Source organism: Salvelinus fontinalis, chromosome 36, assembly GCF_029448725.1.
Source record: "Salvelinus fontinalis isolate EN_2023a chromosome 36, ASM2944872v1, whole genome shotgun sequence".
Classification (NCBI taxonomy): Eukaryota; Metazoa; Chordata; class Actinopteri; order Salmoniformes; family Salmonidae; genus Salvelinus; species Salvelinus fontinalis.
Window position 1 is genome coordinate 8705243 of NC_074700.1, and position 27918 is coordinate 8733160.

General features: G+C 41.9%; 3 protein-coding genes across 14 annotated transcripts; 2 read left to right on the forward strand and 1 right to left on the reverse strand.

The window, feature by feature from the left end:
* The first annotated feature begins 3095 nt into the window (after positions 1-3095).
* LOC129835170 (G protein pathway suppressor 2-like) lies at positions 3096-10593 on the forward strand. 5 transcript variants are annotated; one of them, XM_055900598.1, is made up of 11 exons: positions 3096-3205; positions 3543-3660; positions 3805-3914; positions 4557-4669; positions 5081-5160; positions 5351-5430; positions 5690-5894; positions 9316-9476; positions 9681-9776; positions 9974-10015; positions 10171-10262. In XM_055900598.1, exons 2-10 carry the CDS (start codon positions 3567-3569, stop codon positions 9980-9982), a joined length of 948 nt encoding a protein of 315 aa, XP_055756573.1. In that variant the 5' UTR covers positions 3096-3205; positions 3543-3566; the 3' UTR covers positions 9983-10015; positions 10171-10262. The 5 variants fall into 5 exon arrangements, 4 of the variants coding, with proteins under 4 accessions (XP_055756573.1, XP_055756572.1, XP_055756571.1 ...); XR_008756388.1 differs by having other exon boundaries at positions 9681-10015; XM_055900597.1 differs by having other exon boundaries at positions 9974-10593.
* On the reverse strand, positions 10584-21039 carry LOC129835172 (eukaryotic translation initiation factor 5A-1). 4 transcript variants are annotated; one of them, XM_055900602.1, is made up of 6 exons: positions 20800-21038; positions 18287-18456; positions 18023-18127; positions 16848-16979; positions 15369-15441; positions 10584-12165 (listed from the first exon to the last, which is right to left on the reverse strand). In XM_055900602.1, exons 2-5 carry the CDS (start codon positions 18452-18454, stop codon positions 15379-15381), a joined length of 468 nt encoding a protein of 155 aa, XP_055756577.1. In that variant the 5' UTR covers positions 18455-18456; positions 20800-21038; the 3' UTR covers positions 10584-12165; positions 15369-15378. The 4 variants fall into 4 exon arrangements, with proteins under 4 accessions (XP_055756577.1, XP_055756576.1, XP_055756575.1 ...); XM_055900601.1 differs by having other exon boundaries at positions 20647-21038; XM_055900600.1 differs by having other exon boundaries at positions 18287-18459; positions 20647-21038.
* A 1889-nt stretch (positions 21040-22928) lies between these two features.
* LOC129835174 (Y-box-binding protein 2-A-like) lies at positions 22929-27876 on the forward strand. Of its 5 annotated transcripts, XM_055900608.1 has the most exons (10): positions 22929-23093; positions 24292-24355; positions 24539-24572; positions 24785-24886; positions 25159-25413; positions 25801-25883; positions 26072-26279; positions 26390-26545; positions 26717-26790; positions 27314-27876. In XM_055900608.1, exons 1-9 carry the CDS (start codon positions 23015-23017, stop codon positions 26750-26752), a joined length of 1017 nt encoding a protein of 338 aa, XP_055756583.1. In that variant the 5' UTR covers positions 22929-23014; the 3' UTR covers positions 26753-26790; positions 27314-27876. The 5 variants fall into 5 exon arrangements, with proteins under 5 accessions (XP_055756583.1, XP_055756582.1, XP_055756585.1 ...); XM_055900607.1 differs by having other exon boundaries at positions 26717-27876; XM_055900610.1 differs by having other exon boundaries at positions 25180-25413; positions 26717-27876.
* Positions 27877-27918: the final 42 nt, after the last annotated feature.

The window sequence follows — 27918 nt, forward strand, 5'->3', positions numbered from 1 at the left end:
ATTGAGCACATCTGGGACATCATGTCTCGCTCCATCCACCAAAGCCACGTTGCACCACAGACTATCCAGGCGTTGGCGGATGCTTTAGTCCAGGTCTGGGAGGAGATCCCTCAGGAGACCATCCGCCACCTCATCAGGAGCATGCCCAGGCGTTGTAGGGAGGTCATACAGGCACGTGGAGGCCACACACACTACTGAGCCTCATTTTGACTTGTTTTAAGGACATTACATCAAAGTTGGATCAGCCTGTAGTGTGGTTTTCCACTTTAATTTTGAGTGTGACTCCAAATCCAGACCTCCATGGGTTGATAAATTTGATTTCCATTGATAATTTTGTGTGATTTTGTTGTCAGCACATTCAACTATGTAAAGAAAAAAGTATTTAATAAGAATATTTCATTCATTCAGATCTAGGATGTGTTATTTTAGTGTTCCCTTTATTTTTTTTAGCAATGTATTTACTGTACCTGCCTTTGACAAAGTGGGCACTGTTTATCACAGGGCTGCATCACCGCTCACCTAAAAAGCCGATATGCAAGTGGTTGAGAGAAATTGTGATTGTTTTCGGACAGAATTCTGTGAGGTTTTAGTGACTCAATAGCCCCCCTTGGGTTGTGCCGTGGCGAAGATCTTTGTGGGCTATACTCGGCCTTGTCTCAGGATGGTAAGTTGGTGGTTGAAGGTATCCCTCTAGTGGTGTGGGGGCTGTGCTTTGGCAAAGTGGGTGGGGTTATATCCTGCCTGTTGCCCTGTCTGGGGGTATCATCGGATGGGGCCACAGTGTCTCCTGACCCCTCCTGTCTCAGCCTCCAGTATTTATGCTGCAGTAGTTTATGTGTCGGGGAGCCAGGGTCAGTCTGTTATATCTGGAGTACTTCTCCTGTCTTATCCGGTGTCCTGTGTGAATTTAAGTATGCTCTCTCTAATTCTCTATTTCTTTCTCTTTCTCGGAGGACCTGAGCCCTAGGACCATGCCCAGGACTACATGGCATGATGACTCCTTGCTGTCCCCAGTCCACCTGGCCGTGCTGCTGCTCCAGTTTCAACTGTTCTGCCTGCGGCTATGGAACACTGACCTGTTCACCGGACGTGCTACCTGTCCCAGACCTGCTGTTTTCAACTCTCTAGAGACAGCAGGAGCAGTAGAGATACTCTCAATGATCGGCTATGAAAGCCAACTGACATTTACTCCTGAGGTTCTGACTTGTTGCACCCTCGACAACTACTGTGGTTATTATTATTTGACCATGCTGGTCATTTATGAACATTTGAACATCTTGGCCATGTTCTGTTATAATCTCCATCCGGCACAGCCAGAAGAGGACTGGCCGCCTGGTTCCTCTCTAGGTTTTTTCCTAGGTTTTGGCCTTTCTAGGGAGTTTTTCCTAGCCACTGTGCTTCTACACCTACATTGCTTGCTGTTTGGGGTTTTAGGCTGGGTTTCTGTATAGCACTTTGAGAAATCAGCTGATGTAAGAAGGGCTATATAAATACATTTGATTTGATTTGGGTTTCTCAAATGACTGACTCGCCTGGTTCACCAAATACTTCTCAAATAGAGTTCAGTGTGTCAAATCGGAGGGCCTGTTGTCCGGACCTCTGGCAGTCTCTATGGGGGTACCACAGGGTTCAATTCTCGGGCCGACTCTTTTCTCTTGCTGCGGGTGATTCTCTGATCTACCTCTACGCAGATGACACCATTCTGTATACATCTGTCCCTTCTTTGGACACTGTGTTAACAAACCTCCAAACGAGCTTCAATGCCATACAACACTCATTCTGTGGCCTCCAACTGCTCTTAAACGCTAGTAAAACTAAATGCATGAAATGCTCTTCAACCGATCGCTGCCGTCACCCGCCTGCCCGACTAGCATCACTACTCTGGACGGTTCTGACTTAGAATATGTGGACAACTACAAATGCCTAGGTTTCTGGTTAGACTGTAAACTCTCCTTCAAGACTCATATTAAGCATCTCCAATCCAAAATTAAATCTAGAATCGGCTTACAATTTCGCAACAAAGCCTCCTTCACTCAAGCTGCCAAACATACCCTCGTAAAACTGACTATCCTACCGATCCTCGACTTCGGCGATGTCATTTACAAAATAGCCTCCAACACTCTACTCAGCAAACTGGATGTAGTCTATCACAGTGCCATCCGTTTTGTCACCAAAGCCCCATATACCACCCACCACTGCGACCTGTATGCTCTCGTCGGCTGGCCCTCGCTACATATTCGTCGCCAGACCCACTGGCTCCAGGTCATCTAGAAGTCTTTGCTAGGTAAAGCTCCGCCTTATCTCAGCTCACTGGTCACCATAACAACACCCAACCGTAGCACGCGCTCCAGCAGGTATATCTCACTGGTCATCCCCAAAGCCAACACCTCTTTGGCCGCCTTTCCTCCCAGGTCTCTGCTGCCAATGACTGGAACGAATTGCAATAATCGCTGAAGTTGGAGACTTATATCTCCCTCACTAACTTTAAGCATCAGTTATCTGAGCAGCTTACCGATCGCTGCAGCTGTACACAGCCCATCTGTAAATAGCCCATCCAACTACCTACCTCATCCCCATATTGTTTTTATTGACTTTTTTTCTCTTTTGCACGCCAGTATCTATAATTACATCATCATCTGCACATCTATCACTCCAGTGTTCATTTGCTAAATTGTAATTACTTTGTTACTATGGCCTATTTATTGCCTTACCTCCTTACTCCATTTACAAACACTGTATATAGATTTTTCTATTGTGTTATTGACTGTACTTTTGTTTATCCCATGTGTAACTCTGTGTTGTTGTTTTTTGTCGCACTGCTTTGCTTTATCTTGGCCAGGTCGCAGTTGTAAATGAGAACTTGTTCTCAACTGGCCTACCTGGTTAAATAAAGGTGAAATAAAAAAGTGTAGTTATTGGAGGTGCATCTTGGTCAGTTTAGCTCAGAACATGCAGCCCTAGTCAATCCGCCACCTAATCCTGTATAATGAGCGGGCCGGCCGTGAACTTCAGTCATTCCAAATAATATCATCTGTTCAAGGTCTGGGCCACGTGCTAATTAGAAACCACAACTCCCACGGTTCCCCTGAAGTCAAAACAGGAAGCTCCATTTCACACCGGAAGTATATTGGTTGGGGTTAACCATGATTTAATTTTTAAAAATGTACAATACATACTAGAAGTCAGTGTTTTTCAAAGAAAAACGGTAATTTTCCGCTTTATTATTCTGCAAAACAACCAAACTCCAATCGGAGACTCATAAAGCAACGGACGTCTGTTTACAATTTAACGCCTGCTGGCCGCTCTTCATTGAGTTAGCAATTCTAGTTACCAACTAGCATAGCCAGATTAAATGCAACGTTAGCTACCTGATGGTGAATTCATGCAATTAACTATAGCTATGATTATGTATTTCTATTATCAACAAAGTAAATGTTTTTAGAAAACAACATTTTCAGTTCCTAGCTGATAATTGTCACTTTTTTATTGCTGCATGTACCTAGCTACTATTCAACATATTTTCTCCATTCTGCTGCATTCAGCTGGCCCCTCCACTGCCTGTCACCATGCCTGCTCTGCTGGACAGACCGAAGCTGTCCAACGCTATGGCCAGAGCCCTCCACAAACACATAATGAGAGAAAGGGAGCGTAAAAGGCAAGGTGAGATATCACAAGGCTTGGCTTGACTACTGCATTCCTCACCAACCGTAACTGGAAGCCTGATTTGCTTCCACAAGTATCTTGTTGGAATTGGTGCACATTTCTCATTGTTCTCAAGGTAATTTATTTTCTTCCTAATCTCAGAGGAGGAAGAGGTGGACAAGATGATGGAGCAGAAAATGAAAGAGGAAGAAGAGCGAAAGAGAACAAAAGAGATAGAGGAGAGGATGTCCTTGGAGGAGACCAAAGAACAGGTCAGAGAAAGTCAGAACAACATACAAACAAACAAAAATGTATCACTAGTCACTTTAAACAATGCCACTTAATATAATGTTTACATACCCTACATTACGCATCTCATATATACTGTACTCTATACCACCTACTGCATCTTGCCATCGTTATGTAATACATGTATCACTAGCCACTTTAAACAATGCCACTTAATATAATGTTTACATACCCTACATTACGCATCTCATATGTATATACTGTACTCTATACCACCTACTGCACCTTGCCATCTTTATGTAATACATGTATCACTAGCCACTTTAAACAATGCCACTTAATATAATGTTTACATACCCTACATTACTCATCTCATATGTATATACTGTACTCGATACCATCTACTGCATTTTGCCTATGCCGTTCTGTACCATCACTCATTCATATATCTTTATGAACATATTCTTCATACCTTTACACTGTTGTGAAATTGTTAGGTTAGATTACTCGTTGGTTATTGCTGCATTGTCGGAACTAGAAGCACAAGCATTTCGCTACACTCGCATTAACATCTGCTGACCATGTGTATGTGACAAATTAAATTTGATTTGAGAAATAACTTGTTCACCTTAACCCTCTCTTCCCCTCCCTCTTCCTCCTCACAGGTGATGAAGATGGGGGAGAAGCTGCAGGGACTACAGGAGGAGAAGCATCAGCTCTTCCTCCAGCTGAAGAAGGTCCTGCACGAGGAGGAGAAGAGACGCAGGAAGGAGCAGAGGTGAGAGGAATTGAGCCTCTATGACTCCTCAGGTGCATCTCAATAGTTTTAAGTGGCTTCCTTTCCTTGTCTTCTTTCCTTAATATTTACCGACATGGAAACAGCTTAGGTGAAAACAGTTTGTATGCCTGGATGTGTCTAGAAATGTGCTTTCACCGGTCAAGCGTCCTTAACATAGTGTCCTTTTTAGTTTTTGTTTTAAAGGCTCTTTAAATCCCATGTATTACTATTGTTATTATTATAACGTTAATGTAGGTGTAGAAAAGGTCAAGGATCCACTTTAGATTATTGAAATGCAATCCTCCCAGTTTGGATTAGGAATGTGATTGTAGTAAGGCCATAGATATCAGGATTTGCTGATTGTTTGAGTTCTCCTGTCAGATATCTCATCTGTTTCTACCTCTCCTGCAGTGACATCACAACACTGACGTCAGCCAGCTATCAGCCCAGTCTAACCATGCACACAGGACAGCATCTCCTTAACATTGAATGTAAGGTTTAGCTGACATCTGTTCATAAATGCAATATCCTATCAATTTCATAATAATATGGTCATCTACCAGACCTTTTGATTTTCAATATATGTGGCACATTGTTTCTCTCCACAAATGTCTTCAGACACCTGTCACTTCACTATACTCCTCCCTCATCCCTTTTTTTGTTCTCTCTTCCCTTTGTCAGGCAGTCCAGTCAGTCACAACAGGGCCGGGAGTCTGATGTCGGAGCGCAGTAAGCAGTTGTTTCCAACACCGGTCAACCCGGTGAGTGGCAACTGGCAAGCCCTCAGCATGTGTAATATCCTTTCTAACCATTTGAGAGCTTTCTATGAAGCACACTTTTCACTTGTGTCTGAGGAGCAATATGGTCAATAAAAGGAATTCCAGACATCACTATTCGGCCCAAGCTGGGATCAAATCCTTAACTCTGTAGTTCCAAACACCACGCCCCTACCCACTGAGCCATAGAAAATGTCAATGATGCCAACAGACGCATAACCCGTGCTCTGTGTGATTTGCTTAGAGTGACCGTTTCACTCTCCTCGCTCCACAGGGCCGTCACTACCAGAACCAGGCTGGGTTCAGTGCGGGCCCGGCTGAACATGGACAGTTTGGGGGTAGTCAGTCGGTCCACGAGAGCTACGGCGTGGGCCAGACACAACACCCCTCCACCTACGCCCCTGGCCCCTCTGTACCCGTCAGCTTCGCCAGCAGCTCCCAGATCAGAGGTAGGATGAGTGTGGCTGGGATTTTTTAGTGTGGGATTTTCATTTGAAATTCAGTTAAGTTGATTTTCATTTTCAGACCTGATTTGCTAGTTTTTAAATAAATTTTAGTTGTATAAAATATTTTGTCTTTGTTTTAGTGTAAGGGAAAAAACATATTTGTGGGAGGCTAGGAGCCATTTGTGTTGAATAGTTTGTGCAGATATTGCCAGTGGGGGGTTGTAATACTTCAGGTGATGGGTCAGGTTATAGGTTAGGTTTGAAATATAAAGGAAATCTCAATGTGACTTGGTTTTGAAAGGAATAGCACTGAAGATGGTGCAAAAAATATGGTGGAAGGAAACTGAACATAATTCATGATGGTTTTTATTTGATTTAGTTTTGGAGTGAAATATAATAATTTCAGTATAGTTTTAGTTTTTCAAATGGGTTTGTTAATTGTTTTATTTCAGTTTACGAAATAGATTTATCATGATTAGTTTTAGTTTACTCTAATAACCTTGGTGTGCGCATGCGTAAGAGGGATTTATAGCATCCTAACAGGTTTAATGTTTCCTTAAACTATTCATGTCCATAACGGACATTTTTTAATAGAGGAGAGTGGGATAGGTTCGGTCACTTTTCACATTCCGCATCACTCCGTCAAGGGAAATAAAGTATTCTTTCTAACGAAGATATCTATACTGAAAAAAAATATAAATGCAACATTTAAAATGTTCTCAGATTTTTCTGAGTTACAGTTCATATGAAGAAATCAGTCAAAATGAAATAAATTCATTAGGCCCTAATTTATGGATTTCACATGACTGGGATTATCAGATATGCATCTGTTGGTCACAGATACCTTAAAAAAAATGTGGCCTCACAATGGGCCTCAGGATCTTGTCACCGTAATTTTGTGCATTCAAATTGCCATTGATAAAATGCAATTGTGTTTGTTGTCCGTAGTTTATGCCTGCCCATACCATAACCCCACCTCCACTATGGGGCACTATGTTCACAACGTTGACATCAGAAAACCGATCGCCCACACATCGCCATACACATGGTCTGCGGTTGTGAGGCCGGTTTGATATAGTGCCAAATTCTCTAAAACGACGTTGGAGGAAGCTTATGGTAGAGAAATGAACATTCAATTCTCTGGCAACAGCTCTGGTGGACATTCCTGCAGTCAGCATGCCAATTGCCCACTCCCTCAAATCTTGAGACATATGTGGTATAATGTTGTGACAACTGCAAATTTTAGAGTAGCCTTATATTGTCCCCAGCACAAGGTGCACCTGTGTAATGATCATGCTGTTTAATCACCTTCCAAATATGCAACACCTGTCAGGTAGATGTCTAGGATATTTTATTTCAGCTCATGAAACATGGGACCAACACTTTACATGTTGTTTTATATTTTTGTTCTGTATACATATATTTCAGAATGTTGTGTATCCCTGGAAATAATCAGAATTCATGTAAACATTACAGTTTTGAAAACATAGCTGTACAAAAAAAGTGGTCTCTTGGCACAACTTATGGGGTAAATTGAGCCGTGGGACAGGGAAAAGTTAAGCCACCTACAAATGTCTGTACTGAATTAAATATTACAACAACCTTTTTAAAACCATGTCTATCTTTTATATACAGTGTATTACAGTGCATTCAGAAAGTATTCATACCCCTTGACTTATTCCACATGTTGCTGTGTTACAGCCTGAATTCATGTTTAGAAATTTTGGTAATTGTATTGAAAATGTAATACAGAAATATGCTATTTACATAAGTATTCACAACCCTTTGTCAATACTTTGTAGAAGCATGTTTGGCAGTGATTACAGCTGTGAGTCATTCTGGGTAAGTCTCTAAAAGCTCTCCACACCTGGATGGTGCAACATTTGCCCATTTATTCTTTTTAAAATTCTTCAAATTCTGTCAAATTGGTTGTTGATCATTGCTAGACAACCATTTTCAAGTCTTGCCATAGATTTTCAAGAAGATTTAATTCAAAGCTCTAGCTCGGCCACTCAGGAACATTCACTCTCTTCTTGGTAAGCAATTCCAGTGTAGATTGTTCCTTGTGTTTTAGCTTATTATCCTGCTGCCAGGTGAATTCATCGTCCAGTGTCTGGTGGAAAGCAGACTGAACCAGGTTTTCCTCTAGGATTTTGCCTGTGCTTAGCTCCATTCTGTTTCTTTTTAATCCTGAAAACTCAGCAGTCCTTAATGATTACAAGCATAGCCATAATATGATGCAGCCACCACTATTCTTGAAATTATGGAGAGTGGTACTTAGGGACAAATCCAATATAACACATTACTAACGTAACACTTTCAGGACAAAAACTGTATTACTTTGCCCCATTTTTTTTTTTTGCGGTACTACTTTAGTGCCTTGTTGCAAACAGGATGCATGTTTTGGAATATTTGAATTCTGTGCAGGATTCCTTCTTTTCACGCTGTCAATTAGGTTAGTATTCTGGAGTAACTACAATGTAGTTGATCCGTCCTCAGTTTCCTATCACAGCCATTAAACTCTGTTTTAGTCACCATTGGCCTCATGATGAAATCCCTGAGGGTTTTCCTTCCTCTCCGGCAACTGCTTTAGGAAGGATGCATCTGTCTTTGTAGTGACTGGGTGTATTGATACACCATCCAAAGTGTAATTAATAACTTTACAGTTTTTAAAGGGATATTCAATGTCTACTTTTACATAGATTTTTACCCAGCTAGCAATAGGTGCCCTTCTTTGCGAGGCATTGGAAAACGTCCCTGGTCTTTGTGGTTGAATCAGTGTTTGAAATTCACCGCTCGACTGAGGGACCTTAGAGGTAATTGTATGTGTGGGGTACAGAGATGAGGTAGTCATTAAAAAAAGAATGTTAAACACTATTATTGCACACAGTGAGTCCATACAGCTTATTTTGTGACTTGTTAAGCACAATTTTACTCTTGAACTTATTTAGGCTTTCCCTAACAAAGAGGTGGATTCCTATTATTTCTCCTTTTCATTTTTTATTAATTTGTTAAAAACAATTCTAAAAAATGTAATTCCTATGACAAAAACAATCTGAATGTAATCTATAACACATCAAAATGTGGAAAAAGTTAAGGGTTGTGAATACTTGCTGAAGGCACTGTATGTGATTTTAAACAATTGAATTCTTAAATGTATAAAAGAAAATGGCATATGCTGATCATTGAGAAAATTTGTACAAATAATTCTAAGCACAACTTTGATTGACAGTGGAGGTATGATAGATGATGTCAATGTGGCCTGTCTAGACACTTGTACTAACTATGTTGACACAATTTCATGAGTTTACACCAAACAGAATTTGTTCTGTGGCACGTGTTGATATTGTACTAAATATAGTACAAGGATGTGAATGGGTTAATACCTTATTACCCATTCTGATTGTTTCTGTCTCCTGCCTAGGTGTGTCTGCATTCCAGGCAATGCAGTACCTCCCTCATCAGCAGCCAGGCTATGCTGTTCACAGTCACTTCACGTCCCAGCCTGGATTCATCCCTGGTGCTGGAATACCCCTTCAGAAGCAGTTGGAACATGCCAACCAACAGTCTGGCTTCACTGATGCGGTAAGACCACTGGTCAGACAGATAGGGGGGAAGATGGACTTTCAAGACGTGCATATTATATACGGTTGAGTTCTCTATTCAACCAATACACTTTGTTGTGAATCTGTTTTAATATTTAAGTGCTTAGTGCACAAATGTCAATTCAAATCGGAGTCCTCACTCTTACCTCTTGTCCTTCCCTAAACTCCTCTTGTGTTCTTCCAGGGTGCTCTGAGACCCATGCACCCCCAAGCCCTCCATACGTCCGCTGCTGGCCTGCTCCCCACTCCCTCCATGGCTGTCCAGATCCCCACTCCCAAGGTACACCTCATTACCCCCTCCCTACTCCACATCTTACTGTTACTGCCCACTGTTGATCTATCACCCCCATCAGAAATATGAGTACCTCAGAAAGAGGTTATTGTGAAAAAGTTGGTTATTGCTTTACTCGTGCTCTCTATTAAAGCATAGATTGAAAAGTGATTTGTATTTTTGTTTTCTTGCACAATTTGTCCAAGCTCTCATAGCCAAAGCCAGAGGAAAACCAGTGTGAATCTTGAGTATGAAATAATCTTAACAGTGAATGCAAACATCTTTTTAATGTGTCAACTATAATATTCAATTTAAATTATTACTTGGTCATTTAAAATATGCATGGTTTAGCTTAAAGTTCTTAACTGTTGCTTGATAACATTTCATTGGCGCCCCTTTCCAGAGCTCTCCCCAAGCGGCTCCCCGCCACGCTTTCCTCCCCCTCACCCAGAGTGGACAGAGAATCTATCACCACAGCAAGTAACCATGGTTACCTCCCCAAACTACCTTTACCAGGAGTTCTTATCGTTGAGATTTCATAGGCTTCTAGAAGATTGGAATGATGGGACATTAAACTTGGATTTTGATGGTTGATTGTAAAGCCCAAACCTACAGGCTTGACTTTGTAGTAATATTTCTTGTATAGTTTATTTTATTAGTGCTGTATTACTTTAGTTTTAGAGGCCTAGGTGTTCTAGGAAACCATTTTCTCCACTGTGAAACTGTATAGTGTTATACTTTGTCAATTTTATTGTGTGTTTGGATGTATTACCTCAACTATTATGTCCGCGAAATAAATAAATAAAGCACACACCATTTCTAACAATTTGTGTCTTGTTTAATTTGTTTGGGGGCAGGGAGACATTCTGCACAGTTTGGACTTCTTTGTGGATGCAAAAACCAAATGCCATAACTTTTTCTCATTCATGAGTTTGTACAAAGTAATAATGGGTCAAAAACTTGGTGCTTCTCTCTATAGGTGACCCAGTGTGTCTACTAGCTAACTACCTGCCCTGTTGGCAGCCCCTGTCAATAAGGCCTTTGCCCAGGCGTTGAGGGTAATGGAAGATAAGAGGCCGATTGCGCAAAGAAAGGACTTAATCTTGTGCACGGTCTCGATCAGATATCTGAAAGACTGAACTGAAACACTGGAATTGGTTTGCGAGTTTCGTTTCTCCCAAATGCTACTGTGTCACACTTGTTCAACTCCTACTCAAAGAACTGGCTCCAGATTCCCAAAACACTTACGTAAGAAGCTTCTTAAGAAAAAAATTCCTCAATAATAAGATTTTATGATTTTCCTATAAACTTCTCATATCTTGTTAGAATCTTCTTCAATCGGTTGCCTAGCAACAAACATGTCTCTAGCAAAGGCAATTATATTTTCTACTGAGATTACTGTTCTAGTATGTTCTTGGGTTTAAAGTAATCAATACTGAAACTTTCAGATGAAGTTTGAGTGAATTAAACATGTTCAATTGCTTTCATGAGCTTATTCTCTCACTGCCCTGAGTTCAAGACAAGGGTTTAGCTATCTTGGAATTAGGAACAAATCCCTAAACTTTATTTTCAAGAATCAAATTTCTTCTTCTACTTAAGGAGAAACATAAGAAATAGCGCAAGTACATTTCCAATAACCTTTTTGAGGAATAGCAACTGTGTTTAACTTTCATAAGTCTATAGTTAAGAAAAAAATGGCTGTTAAGACATTTCTTCTTAAGAAGGTTTTGTGAATCTGGGCCTTGATCCTGGCATGTAAATCATTACACTTTTTTTAACAGACAGGTTTAGGTGCTATACGTTACACAAAATATTGAACAAGACAGAAGGGGCTCATTCAGAAGGGCGGATCGCTCGAAAAGTCAGATAGAAATGTAACGTATAGACCTGACAATCTCCATGTTCTAGAACTGGCATCATTTTCAATGATGTATGCTATATTTCTATTGTAACATTCCAAGCAGTGCTCCCGCTGAATGAGCTCCTAAACAGAACAGCATCCATCACTCATACATAGAGTTGAAGAAGCCCTTGATGAATCGGAAAAATTTACAAAACAGACAATTGTGAGATTTTCACCCCTCCTCCCTTGACTAGGTACAGTAGTTACTTACGCCCTGCCCTCATCAATTTGTTTGTGAGAAAACACTTCTTTCTCCATTCTACCTTCTCTCTCCGTTTCATCTGTACAGATGTTGACCTGTGTGTGTGTGTGTGGAGAGAATGTTTAATCTGTTTTGCCATTTCCAATTATTTATTGAATTGCGTTCCTAATTTAACCCAGAGAAGGGCGAGAAAGTACAGTGAGAGGGAGAGATTACAAAAACAAAAGTGGGAGAATAGCATTGACGTGGCCTTATTCCCTCCCTTTTCCAGGTCCAGTGCATCTTGTTAACTCCTGAAAGAGAGTGGGGAGGACAAGGAAAGTACAGGGGTAGGATAGGTAGAAAAGGGGGGAAAAGAAAACGGAGGATGAAGTGATTGAGGAAGAGACACGTAGGGATAGGAAGGAGAGACGGGAAGAAAGAAAAAAAGTGGACAGTATAATTTAGTGTGCATCAATACAAAACAGTTCACGAGTGCATTGAGGTACATACAGTATGAACTCCGAACATTCAACAAATACAAAGATCCTTTCACATACCATCAAAATACAGTAACCCACCACACATTTAACAATGACCTCACATGGTTCACATTTCATATACAGTGAGTTCCAAAAGTATTGGGACAGTGACACATTTGTTGTTTTGGCTCTATACTTCAGCACTTTGGATTTGAGATGATACAATTACTATGTTAAAGTGCAGACTGTCAGCTTTGATTTGAGGGTATTTTCATCCATATTGGGTGAACCGTTTATAAATGACAGCTTTTTGTATTTGTCCCCTCTCCCCCCATTTTAGTATTGGTACAAATTCCTACGTGCAATGATTAATTACATCAAGTTGTGACTACAAACTTGTTTGGTGCATTTGTTGTATGTTTTGGTTGTATTTCAGATTATTTTGTGCACAATAGAAATGAATGGTAAATAAAATGTATTGTGTCATTTTTGGAGTCACTTTAATTGTAACTAAGAATAGAATATGATTCTAAACACTTACATTAATGTGGATGCTACCATGATTACGGATAATCCTGAATGAATCGTGAATAATGAGGACTGAGAAAGTTAGAGACATAAAAATGCTAACCTCCCCTGTTATTGTAATGGTGTGAGGTTAGAATGTCTTGGTGGTATGATATTTGTGCACCTAGCTTTCTCCATCATTAATCATTATGCACCCAACAAGTTTGTAGAGTCACAAGCTTTATGTAATCATTGGGCGCTAAGAATATGGAGCCAAATACTAAACTTTTGACCACTTTAATACACACAAGTGAATTTGTCCCAATACTTTTGGTCCCCTAAAATGGAGGGGGGACTATGTACAAAAAGTGGTGTAATTTCTAAACGGTCCACCTGATATCAAAGAAAATACCCTCAAAATTAAAGCGGACAGTCTTCACTTTAACCTCATAGTCATTATCATTTCAGAGCCAAAACAACCACAAATGTGTCACTGTCCCAATACTTTTGGAGCTCACTGTCCCAATACTTTTGGAGCTCACTGTCCCAATACTTTTGGAGCTCACTGTAAATACACCATTACATTCACACAAATACATCAAGCATTGGAATCTATATAAAAACAACTCTTTATATATACATGTGCTCATACATAAATACTGTAAATAAATAACAACATATGTAAGCAAGTAATAAGTGCATAAGGGGTAGGCAAGTCCATTGCTGTAACAGTACTGTACCGTTCACAGATTTCGTATAATATACAGTGCATTCGGAAAGTATTCAGACCCTTGACTTTTTCCACATTTTGTTACGTTACAGCCTTATTCTAAAATGTATTAAATAGTCCCCCCCTCATCAATCTACTCACAATACCCCATAATGACAAAGCAAAAACTGTTTTTTTTTATAGAAATGTTAGCAAATTTATAAAAAATTGAAAAATGAAATATTACAGAAACAAGATTCTCTGGTCTGATGAAACCAAGATTGAACTCTTTGGACTGAATGCCAAGCGTCACATCTGGAGGAAACCTGGTACCATCCCTACGGTGAAGCATGGTGGTGGCAGCATCATGCTGTGGGGATGTTTTTCAGCGGCAGGGACTGGGAGACTAGTCAGGATCGAGGGAAAGATGAACGGAGCAAAGTACAGAGAGATCCTTGATGAAAACTTGCTCCAGAGCGCTCAGAAGGTTCATCTTCCAACAGGACAACGACCCTAAGTACATAGCCAAGGCAACGCAGGAGTGTCTATCGGACAAGTCTCTGAATGTCCTTGAGTGGCCCAGCCAGAGCCCGGACTTGAAACCAATCGATCTCTGGAGACCTGAAAAGAGCTGTGCAGCAACGCTCCCCATCCAACCTGACAGAGCTTAAGAGGATCTGCAGGGAAGAATTAGAGAAACTCCCCAAATACAAATGTGCCAAGTTTGTAGCGTCATACCTAAGAAGACTCAGGGCTGTAATCGCTGCCAAAGGGGCTTCAACAAAGTACTGAGTAAAGACTTATGTAAATGTGATATTTCAGTTTTATTTTGTATTATATTTGCAAACATTTCTAAAAACCTGTTTTTGCTTTGTCATTATGGGGTTTTGTGTAAATTGATGAGGAAAAAAACCATTTAATCCATTTCAGAATAAGGCTGTAAAGGTAACAAAATGTGGAAAAAGTCAAGCGGTCTGAATACTTTCCAAATGCACTGTACATGGAAAAACAAGACATCCCCAGTATATTGTATAGTACTCTTAAACAATTCCCTTGTTTCAACATGTTTTTCAAAACAGACATATACTGTAGTGTGAATGAAGACTACAACCAGGTAAACCAACAGTAACATTTCAAACACAGGAGGCTGCTGAGGGGAGGACGGTTCATAATAATGGCACATGGTCCATGTGTTTGATGCCATTCCATTTGCTCCGTTCCAGACATTATTATGTATTTGATACCATTCCACCTATTCCACTCCAGCCTTTCCCACGAGCCAGTCCTCCACCAACTAAGATGCCACCAACCTCCTGTGATTTAAAACAAATATATAAGTAGCCTGGGGGACCAGCCAAAGTGTTCCAGTACGTCCTTAGGCAAAGTAAAACATGTACCTAACCTTGGCTGATAAAAAAGACATACAAATAAATAAGATACATTCAAAAAGACCTTGATCAACATTAACCATAACTCCTGTTGTGCCAACATCTCTGTAGTTCAAGGTCTTGAATAGAGATGTTCTCCAAAAAGCAGTCTTGGAGTTGCCTTCCCCTTGGTCCATAGACATACAGTGTTATGTACGTGTAACCTGGCAATGCACGTGCATGTTAAAAAGTGTCTTGTGGCATTACACACACACACACACACACACACACACACACACACACACACACACACACACACACACACACACACACACACACACACACACACACAACACACACACACCTCACATGTCCAGGCACTTTTGTCACAGGCAGTGTGTGAATGAGGTGACATGTAGTTCAGTTGGGATACAGAAAGCCTCTGCATTTACCTGCAGTGTCTTATTTAGCCATGGCCTTGATGGCAACTGCAGCCTCCTCATTCATCGCAGACAGAACAGTGATCTGGGAAACAAACAAAAATACATTTATTTTAATTATAAGAACAACTTTGCTAGTGTAGTAGAAGTAAACTAGCTGTGTCTATCTTAGGCTGTGACATCCTCCCTTTCCCTGAGACTTGAAGCAATTGTTACCCCCAAACCAGTGGAGACTGCTGAGGGGAGGACGGCTCCTAATAATGGCTGGAACAGAGCAAATGGAATGGCATGTTTTTGATACCATTCCACCTATTTCGTTCCAATCATTACCACGAGCCTGTCCTCCCCAATTAAGGTGCCACCAACCTGCTGTGCCCCAAACCATAACACTTTGCAGAGTGCTGCTGAGAGCATGGTATCGATTCCCAGTAGGGATTGGTATGTGCTACATACTGTACAGTCTTACTCACCAAATTCCATGTATCCCTAGTCCTGCCAGTCTTCATTGATAAGTGAGGGTATTTGTGTACTCTGCTAGTTTTAACTGTTCGTGACAGGGACATTCAATTCCCAGAAGTAATGTAAGTATACAGGTTCAATATGACTATAGCAGCTATAATACGTATGGAATCAGTGGTGGAAAAAGTACTCAATTGTCATACTTCAGTATAAGTAAAGATACCTTAATGGAAAATGACTTAAGTGAAAGTCACTCAGTAAAAATACTACTTGAGTAAAAGTCTTAAAGTGTTTGGTTTTAAATATACTAAAGTATCAAAAGTAAATGTAATTTCTCAAATATAATTAAGTATCAAAAGTATCAAAAGTAAAAAAATATATATATTTCAAATTCTTTATAATAAACAAACCAGGTGGCACAAATTTCGTGTTTTTAAATTTACGGATAGCCAGGGGCACACTTCAACACTCATTTATAAACAAAGCATTTGTGTTTGGTGAGTCCACCAGATCAGAGGCAGTAGAGATGACCAGGGATGTTCTCTTCATTGGTGTGTGAATTGGACCATTTTCCTGTTCTGCTAAGCATTCAAAATGTAACAAGTACTTTTGGGTGTCAAGGAAAATGTATGGAGTAAAAAGTACAATATTTTCATAAGGAATGTAGTAAAGTAAAAGTGATCAAAAATATGAATAGTAAAGTACAGATAGCCCCCAAAAATACTTAAGTAGTACTTTAAAGTATTTTTACTTAAGTACTTTACCCCGTTGTATGGAATTTCCACCAAACACACTGGGTAAATGGATCAGAAGAGGAAAGGAAAACATGAATCAGATATGTCTACCTACACAACTGCTTATGTAGAGGAGGTACAAAGGACTGAATAAGGACAATAAAATCTCTGGACTTTAGGAAAAGTGCTACTCCCATGCGACACTGTGTCTTACAAAACCGTAACGCTTAATAGCAACGTAGGCAATTTCTTGTCGAGGGAGAATCATAGAAGAAGTAGGATGAGGAACACCACTGACCAGAATCTCCTCTCCAGCATCGTACTTGGTTTCGATTTCTTTGCCCATGTCTCCTTCTGGCATCTTCAGGTCCTCTCTTACTTCACCGCTGTCTTGGAGCAGAGACAAGTAACCATCCGTGATACCAATCAACTGCAGGGGGAAGAGAGGAGGGAGGGAAAGGAGGATGACAGAAAAGACAGAGATGCGTGAAAAATACTCTCTATTAATTGCTGCCCCTTTTGTGATTGCCCTGTCAATCAATCAATCAATTCCAGCTCCTGTGTGCCCTCCAATCAACTGACTGTCATGTCCACCCACAGTGCCAGAGTCTCCCGCCCGAAAGAGGATAAAAATGAACACAGGAGAAAAAACAGCTACCCACTTGAAGTTCCCTATCCGGCTCTAAGGACCATGAAAAAGTTTGGAACTTGTGCTGGTGTAGGTGAAAGGCATTCCATCCCGGAGTTTAACTAGACACACCACTGTGATTACATTCACCTACAAACTCCATTGTGTGTTCCTCCACCCTCATCGACTTTTCCTCGTGGCTTAAACAGCACTGGATTGGTAAAGGAAAAATACTAATGTCTCCACAGCCTATTAATAGACTATAGCAGGGTTTCCCAACTGGCGGCCCGCGGGATGAATTTGGCCTGTGGGTGGATTTATTTGTCCCCCCATGTTTTCTGAGCAAAAACATAACATCTCGAATTTTCATTGTTGGACACAAAAAACTGTAAAAACACCAGTAAATCAGCTCCAAATTATTACATTTTTGGAAATCTGTTCCTAAGTATTCCCACACAGGCAATTTGCCGACTACAAACAATTGGTATTCATGTCCCGGCCCCCCGATCATCCGCTCAAGATAAAATGAGCCCGCGGCTGACTCTAGTTGATGAACCCTGAACCCTGTTCCACCATACTGCTGACACCTAGTCAATCCTCACAGATCTTCCAGTGTGAGTCAACAAGGGCAGAGGCAGCGGATTGAGTCAGGGAATTACAAATAGGGACTCAGAATGCACAAGGGACATCTATTACCAGTGACGTGGCCATTTAGTTTGAGAGTGAGTGTTACCTAATTGGCCATCTCACTCAAACCAGCAATACCTCTTTCTCTCTACTTCTCCTTCTCTCCCTCCGTCCTTTCTGTCCTCCTCACTGCTTTGGCCGTTCCAATGTCCTCTCACCTGGTAGTCTAGTCTCTTGATGTTGGGTACGTCCATGTTGTGGGTGGAGGGACAGATATCCTCATACTTCTTTCCGTTGAAGATGTCGATACCAACCATGTGGACCTGCCCATAAAGAAAACACAAACTGTTCAAGGGAGTTGTAGACACAATACATACAGACTCAGAAACAAGGGCAAGATAGTATGATGTCAGCCACTCTTTCATGTCTGCACACCAGCCAGGGCTATAAAAATGGTTACAGTCAAATCGGGCACAACTGACCTTAGCGTGGCCGTGTTTGCCGGTCTTGGACGTGGACATCTCCACGATTTTGCAGGGTCGCCCCTTCAGCACCACGAAGCCGTTCTTGCGCAGGGCCGAGCACTGCTGGGGGAAGGTGGCGGATGCCCCGGCATCGCCTGTCTGGAAGTCAACGTCTGCGTCTGCCATACCTGCTGCCGAGGCAATGATGTCACAGGGGGGAGGGGGAATGTGGAACGAGGTTTAAAAAAAGGAAAAAAAGATTGCCTTTCATGACATAACACTCGCACTTGACTTTTCCCACCCCCTACTAGCACTGACTCTGCTGATAGCTACTTTATTGAGGAAAAATTAACTTACTATGACTGACATATGTGATTGTCCAACCTAGCTATCTTAAGATGAATGCACTAACTATAAGTCGCTCTGGCTAAGAGCGTCTGCTAAATGACTAAATGTAAATATAAAATGTTAATGAGGACTAAGAACTGGTTAATGACACCGCTGGTAATGACATCACTGGTAATGACACCACTCAGATACTGAGGAGTCCTGGGATTTGGGGAAGGGGGTCCAATTACTCCAAGTGGTCTACTTACCTCTAACTCCATTCTAATACATATTAGTTATGGCTTATGCTTGGGAAACTAGCTATTTGCTGATACATCTACAATAGATGTTGAAAAGGTTTTGCTAAAGAATAAATAAAAAGGGAGTGTATTCCTGTATTCCTATTTCTAGCAATAAACACATTATTGAGCAATAGAAAAAGTATGGCCTACTGCACTTGGTATGGTGTTACACTGTTTGCTGTGTAATGAAGTGTGCAGTAGGCATACACTGTCTCCTACTGTGAATTTTCAAGAATCATTTGAAATGTGTCCAAATGACCACACTCCAGTGGAGTACTTGCATAATTTACTTAATAACGTTAAGAAATGCAACATTATTAATTGAATACAAAATTAATAAAGAGCTGGTTCACTGACATTAGGAGAAAGAAAAAGATCATATCGAGCTAAATAAAGTAACGAGATAGGGCACCTGTTAACTGGACCAGTCAGCCATTGCCTACTCACTATGAGCAATGGGATATAACAGTTTTCTGAAAAATGTATAGGCCTTCTCTATGCTACTTTTGTGCAATTGACACAAACAGTGGAACATTTTCAAATATTGGACTATGGAAACAAGTATATTATTTGCTGAGTATGTGAGTGACTATATATCGCGGCGGAGGAATGCACGCGATTCAAGGAAAGGCCCCATGCCTGGCCAAAAGCAATGCACGCGTGCGTCAGCCTTGGTTATAATGTCAAGAATATTATAACGGTCAACTTGCTGTTCTTGGTTATAACGTCAAGAATATTATAACGGTCAACTTGCTGTTCTTGGTTATAATGTCAAGAATATTATAACGGTCAACTCGCTGTTAGAATAATGGCAAAGGTATTGGTGGAAAGTTATATCCATTCAACAGAAAGAGCTACAAAAGTATTGCATCATATAGCATATTCTAATTAATTTACTGTGATTTAATTCGGTTTGCAGCCATAGCCTTGGCCTACTGGGAAACGACACTGATTATACTGGTAGAGGCTTAACCACGGCGCTTGACACACACAAGGCCAATTCGAGACTATCGGCTGCACGTAAACACACATTCATAATAAGGATATGTTAATTTATATATTAGCAACAGACAAACTGTCGCTGCCACATTTTTATAACACGCGTGTCTTCTCCGCAGTGTTGGAGTCTAGCGCGGCCTAGTGCGCACAAAACGTGAACCGGCTGTCAGTGACGGCATCGCTGCATGCATGCGCACTGCTTGGGGGCTGAGGCCCACTAACTAATATGGGGGCTCCGCTCCAGTCGAGAGGCAAGTGTAACATTGTTGCATGAACCACACAAGGAGAAATCTTGGTCTTGATACACTGAAAAGGCTACGTCGCACGTTGCTGATAGGAATATAGGCTACTTGAGTAAAATTACTAAGCTAATGCGCATGATAAGGCTACGGCGAGCATAGCGGCAGGTTTGAGTTTCGGTCCCAAGTTATTTTGGTCAATCTCTATGTGTAAAATCGTCCCACCGAAGATATGCATGACATTATACATTTGATTGGCTGATAGGTAACGGAAACTTTATCAGTGAGCATTGAGCAAGGGCAATTTAACAGCCTATCAAACTTGATAGCCTACAACACAACAATACAATGTTGTTTTATTGGTAGGCTATCATTTCATAATGCTCACAAGTGAGCAGCTATGTAGAATGAAAATAACGTGACAGTTATGAGCAGACGAGCATAGGCAATGTTAGTCTCACGCAAAATCACGCCCGTTATATTCACGTTATGATAAATAGGCTTAACTTACCCGGTGAACTAACGTTTCCACAATTTGTTTACTCTGTTCGCTTTACAAAACTGTCAAACCTTTCCACTTTTTATGTCTTCCTTTTTCTCTCTTCGTCCGTAGCTACCGTTGTCTGGTTGGTGTCTACCGCCGCGATGCCTCTGTCTGTCGTACCTTATCTCCTAAAATCAGCTCTCTTCTTCTCTCATTCCAGTCGCTTCCACTATCCTCCTATTTTGTCCTGCGGCTCCGTCAAAATCGTTCTCGTTGGGGGAGGGGGGGGGGGGGCATACGCTTGGGTCAGCCGCCAGCCTAAAAAGAGTGGGAACCTTAAACCCACACTGTCCGTAGCCTAGCACTCTCCACCTTTCGCTCACTCCCTCACCCAGCCTTTCCAAATACCTATGAAATGAACCTAGGCAATATTGTGCTTAGTGCGCAGGCGTGGTCACCCTCAATTCTCAGATTCTAGAACAGGGAGGGGGCGCAATCACGGGAACATCGAATGGAACCTCTCATTCACTAAGCATGGGGCCTCTCTCATTCATTCTAAGGACCGTTATTTTGAGAATAAGGATATGGGCGCTTTTACGCACCATGTAAGCACTCTCGGATAATGACCGAAGCCTCAATAGAAATTAATCCCTTATCCTTCCCCATATTTCACTTTCAAGGAAATGTTAGGATTATGATTGTTTTTAACCTTTTTTTTTTAAAGTAGATTGTGCTTTTAGGTGGTTCTGGTTTTAATGCTCAATACATGTTTCTGATGTAGGCCTAATAACAGTGTCTCATTATTGGCAAAAGTCTTTGCTCTTTGTAATAGGCTACCCATGGTGGTATTGCCCCCATGGTGGTATTGACATGGCGGCAGGCAGTCAAAGTCAGTGCGCAGTGATTGGCAGTTCGCGGAGCCGCTGGGTTAAATTTAGCCCAGTGAAACATGAATCCGATGACCTATGTGTGGAGGGCCCGAGGGCCAGATGGGAGCTGAGATAAAATGGAGGGATGGGGAGTGTTGAGAGACTGGTGGGCATGGGTCGGAGCAAAGACGGGGACGGGGGTGCTTGTGCTGACTGATTTGGCACAGGACCATCCATGTGTCTAATTTATCACTGACGGCTGCACGAGCTGAAATATCTGCAACAGAGAGACAGGTGCACACAAGGGAGTGGGCCTGTAGTATGGCCTGTAGCAACAGACGAGACAAGCAGGACATGGGGGCTATTTAGCTTTATTGACTGACCAATTAAGGTACGCCTAAGTAGGCATTAGGCTAGCCGACTTTGTACATTATTGTCGCATTTAAAGAAATCTAAGCCATTTACTCATAGGAGAGGGTAACACCTAGTAGGCCTAGTAACCCATTATGATAGACCAGCACACATGAATTACACTTTTGACAATGGCATGCTATTGACTATTTCAGAATAATTTATCAATCATATAGGATATGCACTCTGGTCCACACAGTCACGAGAGGCTACATGCATAACACCCAGTGGTTTAAAGTACTTAAGTAAAAATACTTCAAAGTACTACTTATGTCATTTTTTTGGGTATCTGTATTTGACTTTACTATTTATATTTTTGACAACTTTTACTTCACTACATTCTGAAAGAAAAATAATGTTCTTTTTACTCCTGACACCCAAAATTACTTGTTACATTTTGAAAGGAAAATGGCCCAATTCACACACTTATCAAGAGAACATCCCTGGTCACCCCTACTGCCTCTGATCTGGCGGATTCACTAAACACATGCTGTGTTTGTAAATTATTGTCAGTGTTGTAATGTACCCCTGGCTTTCCGTAAATTTAAAAATAAAAAAACTTGAAAATTGTACTGTCAGGTTTTCAAAATATAAAGAATTTGAAATTATTAATACTTTTACTTTTGATACTTCAGTACATGTTAGCAATTCCATTTACTAGTGATACTTAAGTATATTTAAAACCAAATACTTTGAGACTTTTATTCAAGTAGTATTTTACTGGGTGACTTTCACTTTTACTTGAGTCATTTTCTATTAAAGTATGTTTACTTTTACTCAAGTATGACTTGTGAGTACTGTTTCCACCACTGATAACACCTCATTCAGGTTATCACCTGTTTAGTCTCTTTACAATCTGGGGGCTCCGCTCTGCGCGCTGTCATTTGTCCTGCTCTACCTGCTTTTATTTTAAACCTGTCTTTTTTTGCGGCCTACGCCCTTCCAAATGGCTTCCTTGCTGAGCTAATGAGGCTCCTGGATTGGCTACTATGAAACCAATGAGGGCGCGGTTAACATCGTGGATCCCGGGAGGTTGTCGGGATAAAAAGTTTGCGGTGGCGGCCAGAGCAAAGTTTGGAGAGGGGACATTATCGTAAACGTTCATCCGTGAGAGTATGACCGACGCAGAAGCGCAGAGCGCCCCACCGTCGGCTCCGGTGGAAGAACAGCCACAGCCGGAGAGAAAAATTATAGGTAGGTGAAGTGGAATTACTAGTGACAAAAATATCTTCCTTGACAAAAGTTTGAATAATTTTTGAGCGTTATAAGTTTGGATTTACCTATGCGTCATGGCCACGCACTAAAGCCAGAACATGGCTGTGCCTCAAATCATTACTTAAAATATGTCAGTAGGACTACAGATTGGGTAGTTGGGAAGTGCGTATGTGTCAGTGACTCATGTCGGTTTTGTAACTCTTGGATGTTAATCTATGGGAGTAGCGCACATTGTACACCCAGGTCAAGTTGTGCTGATCCTAAGTAGTTTTTGGAGTTTCGTTTCAAGTTCCACGTGCCTCATGTTTTACGTAAGGACTTGGATGAATATAATTGTATTAATTGCTTACTCCAATTTTAAGACTGACATTAATGTTGATACAAATATTGTTCAACAAGGGCATATATTTTAATTGTGAGACTAAAAGTAGGACATTTGCGCAACTGACCCCTCGTGGGTTTGTGTGGTTGGTAATGTGCCGGCCTGTTTAGATACACACGCGTTATCAATTTTAATTATTCAAACCGACATTTTGAGTTGTCGCGTATAGACGTGTTTGAATGTAGGATAATGGTGTCACAATATGACCCTAATTTCACCTCATCAAATGTCACGTGTTTAAAGGGGGAGGGAGTTTTTCACAGGTGTACGTCATCTTGATCAACGATTGACTTCTGATTTCACCATGTGACAGTCCTTTAGGTCAAAAGTTTAACGTGCCAATCAAGCATTGACAAGTGAACTGGACTTTCATTAAATGTTCAGTGGCATTGGTGTAAATTATTTGACAAGCTTTCGTTACACGTTCCAATTGAGGTGTCATTTGCCATTGATTTTGGTTACACCAACAAAGTTATTAGGTATGTTAAAGTTGGCACTTATTCATCAACTCTCTACAATGTTAAAATGGTAATACAACTATGCACAGTAAGCACAACGTGTGCCACTTGACATAGTCAGTAGGTTTCTAGTCAAGTATTGTTAATGATTGGCACAATCACGGCATGTCCTGCAGCCTAGCTTGAACCGTTTTGGTTGATAAAAGTTCCGATAATGGAGAAATGTACTAGGTTTTATATTAGGCGTTCCCTTTCAAGACCTCAAATGCAGCTTCACAGTCATTGATTCTTTTGACTTTGCTGTTTGAGACATTGTTTAATCAAACTGTTGTTGCAGCCACCGCAGTCCAAGGCACCGTGAAGTGGTTCAACGTGCGCAATGGATATGGCTTTATCAACAGGTACCCTGCTATGTGGTGGAATGTGGTTGTGTAATGTGGCTGTCAAATGTGAAATTGGAAAGTAAACTAATGGGCATTTAACTTGACACAATGCATGTGCTCTGTAGTACTGGTATGACACGTTAACATGGATTTAGTTAGGTCATATTGGATTTGTCATAACTGATCATTTTCCCCCCTCAGAAACGACACCAAAGAGGATGTCTTTGTTCATCAGGTAAGCCAAGCAAGATAGAGTCCGAGTCACAAAGCGCACCTGCTGCTTCATACCACTGGGTTGCATTCATTTGTGCGTATCTTAGCATAACGTTTTACAATATGAAAACTAATGTTTCTTATTGGACATGTTCAGGCAGTCATCACTGTTTTATCGTGTTTGGTGCATAGTGAATACAACCCTGTATCACAACATCCAATCCATGTTTTTAGACTGCCATCAAGAAGAACAACCCCAGGAAGTTCCTTCGCAGTGTTGGGGATGGGGAGGTGGTAGAGTTTGACGTGGTCGAGGCCGCCAAGGTAGGCAAACCTGTAAGGACGATCTTTTTTTTTCACCCTCCATTATTAAGTCTTGAGGATAGTTCAGCCCAAAATCAAACTTTGTTAGCTCTTTTTGTGCTTTTGACATAGTCCTATGCCAATTTCAGTTTCATGCCATAAGTTGTGTGGCTGCTGCGTTATCCGTTTGTTACTTTTCAAATGAATGGAAAATATTAGCTTTTGGCGTGAACTATCCCTTTAATTTGAATGTCACTCAAACTGTTTGAATTGCACATCATTGTTTTAAATATCTCTCCTACAAGCTCTCTCTCTCCCCCTCTCAGGGCTCGGAGGCAGCCAACGTGACGGGGCCTGGTGGCGTTCCCGTCAAAGGCAGTCGGTACGCGCCCAACAAACGCCGCTTCCGCCGCCGTTTGTCCCCTCGCAGCCCCAGGCCCGGTGAAGAGAAGGGCGACGGCACCGCAGGCCCCACCTCGGAGGGTGGAGGAGAGCACGACGGAGAGCGGCCCGCACCACGACGGCGCAGGCCCCGCCGACCTAGACAGGAAGGGCAAGAGGTGATGAGTAGATGGATAAAAAGCTGCAACCCCACATGTTTAAAGTCCGTTCTCCATTTTGACTTATTTGAAGAGGAAAAACAGACCAACTGAAAGTAAAATGGTGAATGGAATTTACTGCTACTTTTTCCAGGAAGTTGCTTCCGCCTGTCCAGTTCCTAAATGGATGTCCCCACCCTAAACCTTACTTTTAACTTAACTGTTTTAAATTTAAACTTCAATGGGGTGAAGTCAGTTGGGACGTCCCAAGGGTCCCTTTTAGACTTTTCCGTTTTTAAATGTTTGCAAATGGAGAAGTAGTTGAGGAGGATTGGATCTCCCACCTGTGCATATCAGTTGTGTAATCTGTTTTCCCTCCTGAAGTGTTGTGTGGTCTTCTCTCCCCAGGGCGAGCCAGGGGAACAGGAGGGAGGAGCAGAAGGCGACCAGCAGAGGCCTCCACCGCGCAGGTTTAGGACCCAGTACCGCAGGTGAGACTGACATGGCATTTTTGTGTGTAGGATTTTTTAATGTATTTGGGATGTTCACATGTCAATAGATCTTAGCAGTTTGTGGATGGCTTTTTAGCCCATAGGCTAGTATTCCAAGATTTGATGGAGTAGTTTTGGCCTATTTGGCTGTAAATCTGACTTTGTTCCATGCTATCTAACCTTCTCAGGCCATTCCGTCCTCGCCCACCTCCCGGGGAGGTTCAGGCGGGTGCTGCCACCTCAGAGGGCCAGGCAGCAGAAGGGCAGGAGGTGGTGAAGGAGGCCCAGGAGGGCCAGCAGACAAACAGGGAGCAGGCCAACGAAGACAGCCAAAAGCCCCGCCGACAGTTCAGCCGCCGCAGGCAGAGGAACTCGGAGTCTAACACTGTCTCTAAAGTGAGCGGCTCAGTGCTTCCTATGTAATGTTGCGATACAAAATTTTGCCCCTGTACAAAATAATACAAGGACAATATTACGTTGCTAAGTTTCCCCTTTTCATATCTTAGGATGGGACAGAGAAGCCCGAAAAGCCAGATAAGCTAGCCTCGGAACCTAGCCCTCCCCTTCAGACAGCCAAGCCAGCCGATGTCAAGGCCTCCCCCAAGTCCTCCCCTAAAGGCTCCCCCAAAATGTCCCCCAAGTCCTCCCCCAAATCACCAGAGGTAAGAGGCACCCCAAAGTCCATTCAATACTCCCTCTTGCTTTTACTAACTGTTGTAACTGTACTTAACTTGGCTACTGTTTTACAGTAGGCATTCCTGCATGTAGTCAATATATTAATATTGACTCTTAGTTATGTTTCAACAAAGTAAATTAAAAGGTATTTTTTTCAGCCACCTGCCACGACAGTTCCCGCAGCCACAGAATGACGCCCATGATGGGACTGTAACGTGACCCCAGACAAGAGGTGGGACCCCACTCTAAACTGGCGCAGCCCTTGAGGGTTTGGGTGGAGGGTTGCACTTCTTGCATTACTACTACAAAAACTGCGACGCGGCTATCTCGTTGCTGTTGTCACTAGTATGTGATATTTAGTTAGTTTTTCAACATATGGTTTTTCAGAGGAAGTGCATGAGTCTTCTGAAGGATGGTCAGCACCTGCGGTCCAAATGGGTAACCGGGTGTTAAAGATGCTTTTCCTAATGACTTTATATTTTTGGGGACGTTCTTGTGTTCAATGAAAGCCCACCTATATTGCAGTTGTAAATTAATCGCCAATTGAAGGCTCAAACCCTGTGGGACCCACTGCCTGTTAGAAGTCTTACGTCTTGGCATTAATTGTCTTCTATTGGTTTAAGTGTTAATGTCTGTCTCTCCCCCTTGTCTTCTCTGTCGGTCTTTGCCCCTGCCTGTCTTTTTTTTCACCTACCTGCCTTTCTCCCCTTATCTTCTCTGCCCATCTGTCTCTCTCCCCCTGTCGCTCTCTTTAGGTCCTAGGGAGGGTTAGCTGGGGGACCGAGCCCATCTCACCACACCCACCACTGTGCACTTCTCTCCAATCCCCCCTAACCCACCTTACCGACCCCCCCCCCCCCCCCCACCACTTGTCTAGCTAGACACTGCATATGGGGGAAGCAAGGGATGGGAGGGAGTTGCGTGTCTATTCATAAATGTTAAAATACACCTAGAAAGATCTAGAGGAAAGAAAGTATTTAAAAGCCTGCTTGGATGCCCAGTTATTCCACAAACCCCCAGCTAGTTTACTTTAATTGACTGAGAATGGGCATGAGCAGTAGAGGACCCAGCCGCTATTTAAGTTCGATGATGAGGAAAGCGAAGCGTGTGTGAGGGTAGTGGTCCAGGAGTTGCGACGAGAACCTTGCCACCCCCCTAGTTTCTAACATGCTGCAGCCCACACCCTATTTGGAAAATCAAGGCTAGGGGTTGGTTTAAAGTCATTTTTGTTCTACTTATTTTTATGTGCTTTTCTTTTGGAGGGGATTATGTGCAATGTCAGTATATAAATGTCGATAAATGTTTGCAAAAACCACAATGCAGTCATGTCTTTAATGTCCACAATACGCACCAGGAAATG

Excerpts from the sequence above, each read along its gene's own strand:
- LOC129835170 (XM_055900596.1), top strand. The coding sequence starts at position 3,567 with ATGCCTGCTCTGCTGGACAGACCGAAGCTGTCCAACGCTATGGCCAGA. Across the intron at positions 3,661-3,804 it reads AAGGGAGCGTAAAAGGCAAG|AGGAGGAAGAGGTGGACAAG; the intron begins GTGAGATATCAC and ends TCCTAATCTCAG. Across the intron at positions 5,431-5,689 it reads TTCCAACACCGGTCAACCCG|AGTGACCGTTTCACTCTCCT; the intron begins GTGAGTGGCAAC and ends TGATTTGCTTAG.
- LOC129835172 (XM_055900602.1), bottom strand. The coding sequence starts at position 18,454 with ATGGCAGACGCAGACGTTGACTTCCAGACAGGCGATGCCGGGGCATCC. Across the intron at positions 18,128-18,286 it reads GCAAACACGGCCACGCTAAG|GTCCACATGGTTGGTATCGA; the intron begins GTCAGTTGTGCC and ends CTTTATGGGCAG. Across the intron at positions 16,980-18,022 it reads TCAAGAGACTAGACTACCAG|TTGATTGGTATCACGGATGG; the intron begins GTGAGAGGACAT and ends TTCCCCCTGCAG.
- LOC129835174 (XM_055900607.1), top strand. The coding sequence starts at position 23,015 with ATGACCGACGCAGAAGCGCAGAGCGCCCCACCGTCGGCTCCGGTGGAA. Across the intron at positions 25,414-25,800 it reads CTAGACAGGAAGGGCAAGAG|GGCGAGCCAGGGGAACAGGA; the intron begins GTGATGAGTAGA and ends TTCTCTCCCCAG. Across the intron at positions 26,280-26,389 it reads AGTCTAACACTGTCTCTAAA|GATGGGACAGAGAAGCCCGA; the intron begins GTGAGCGGCTCA and ends TTCATATCTTAG.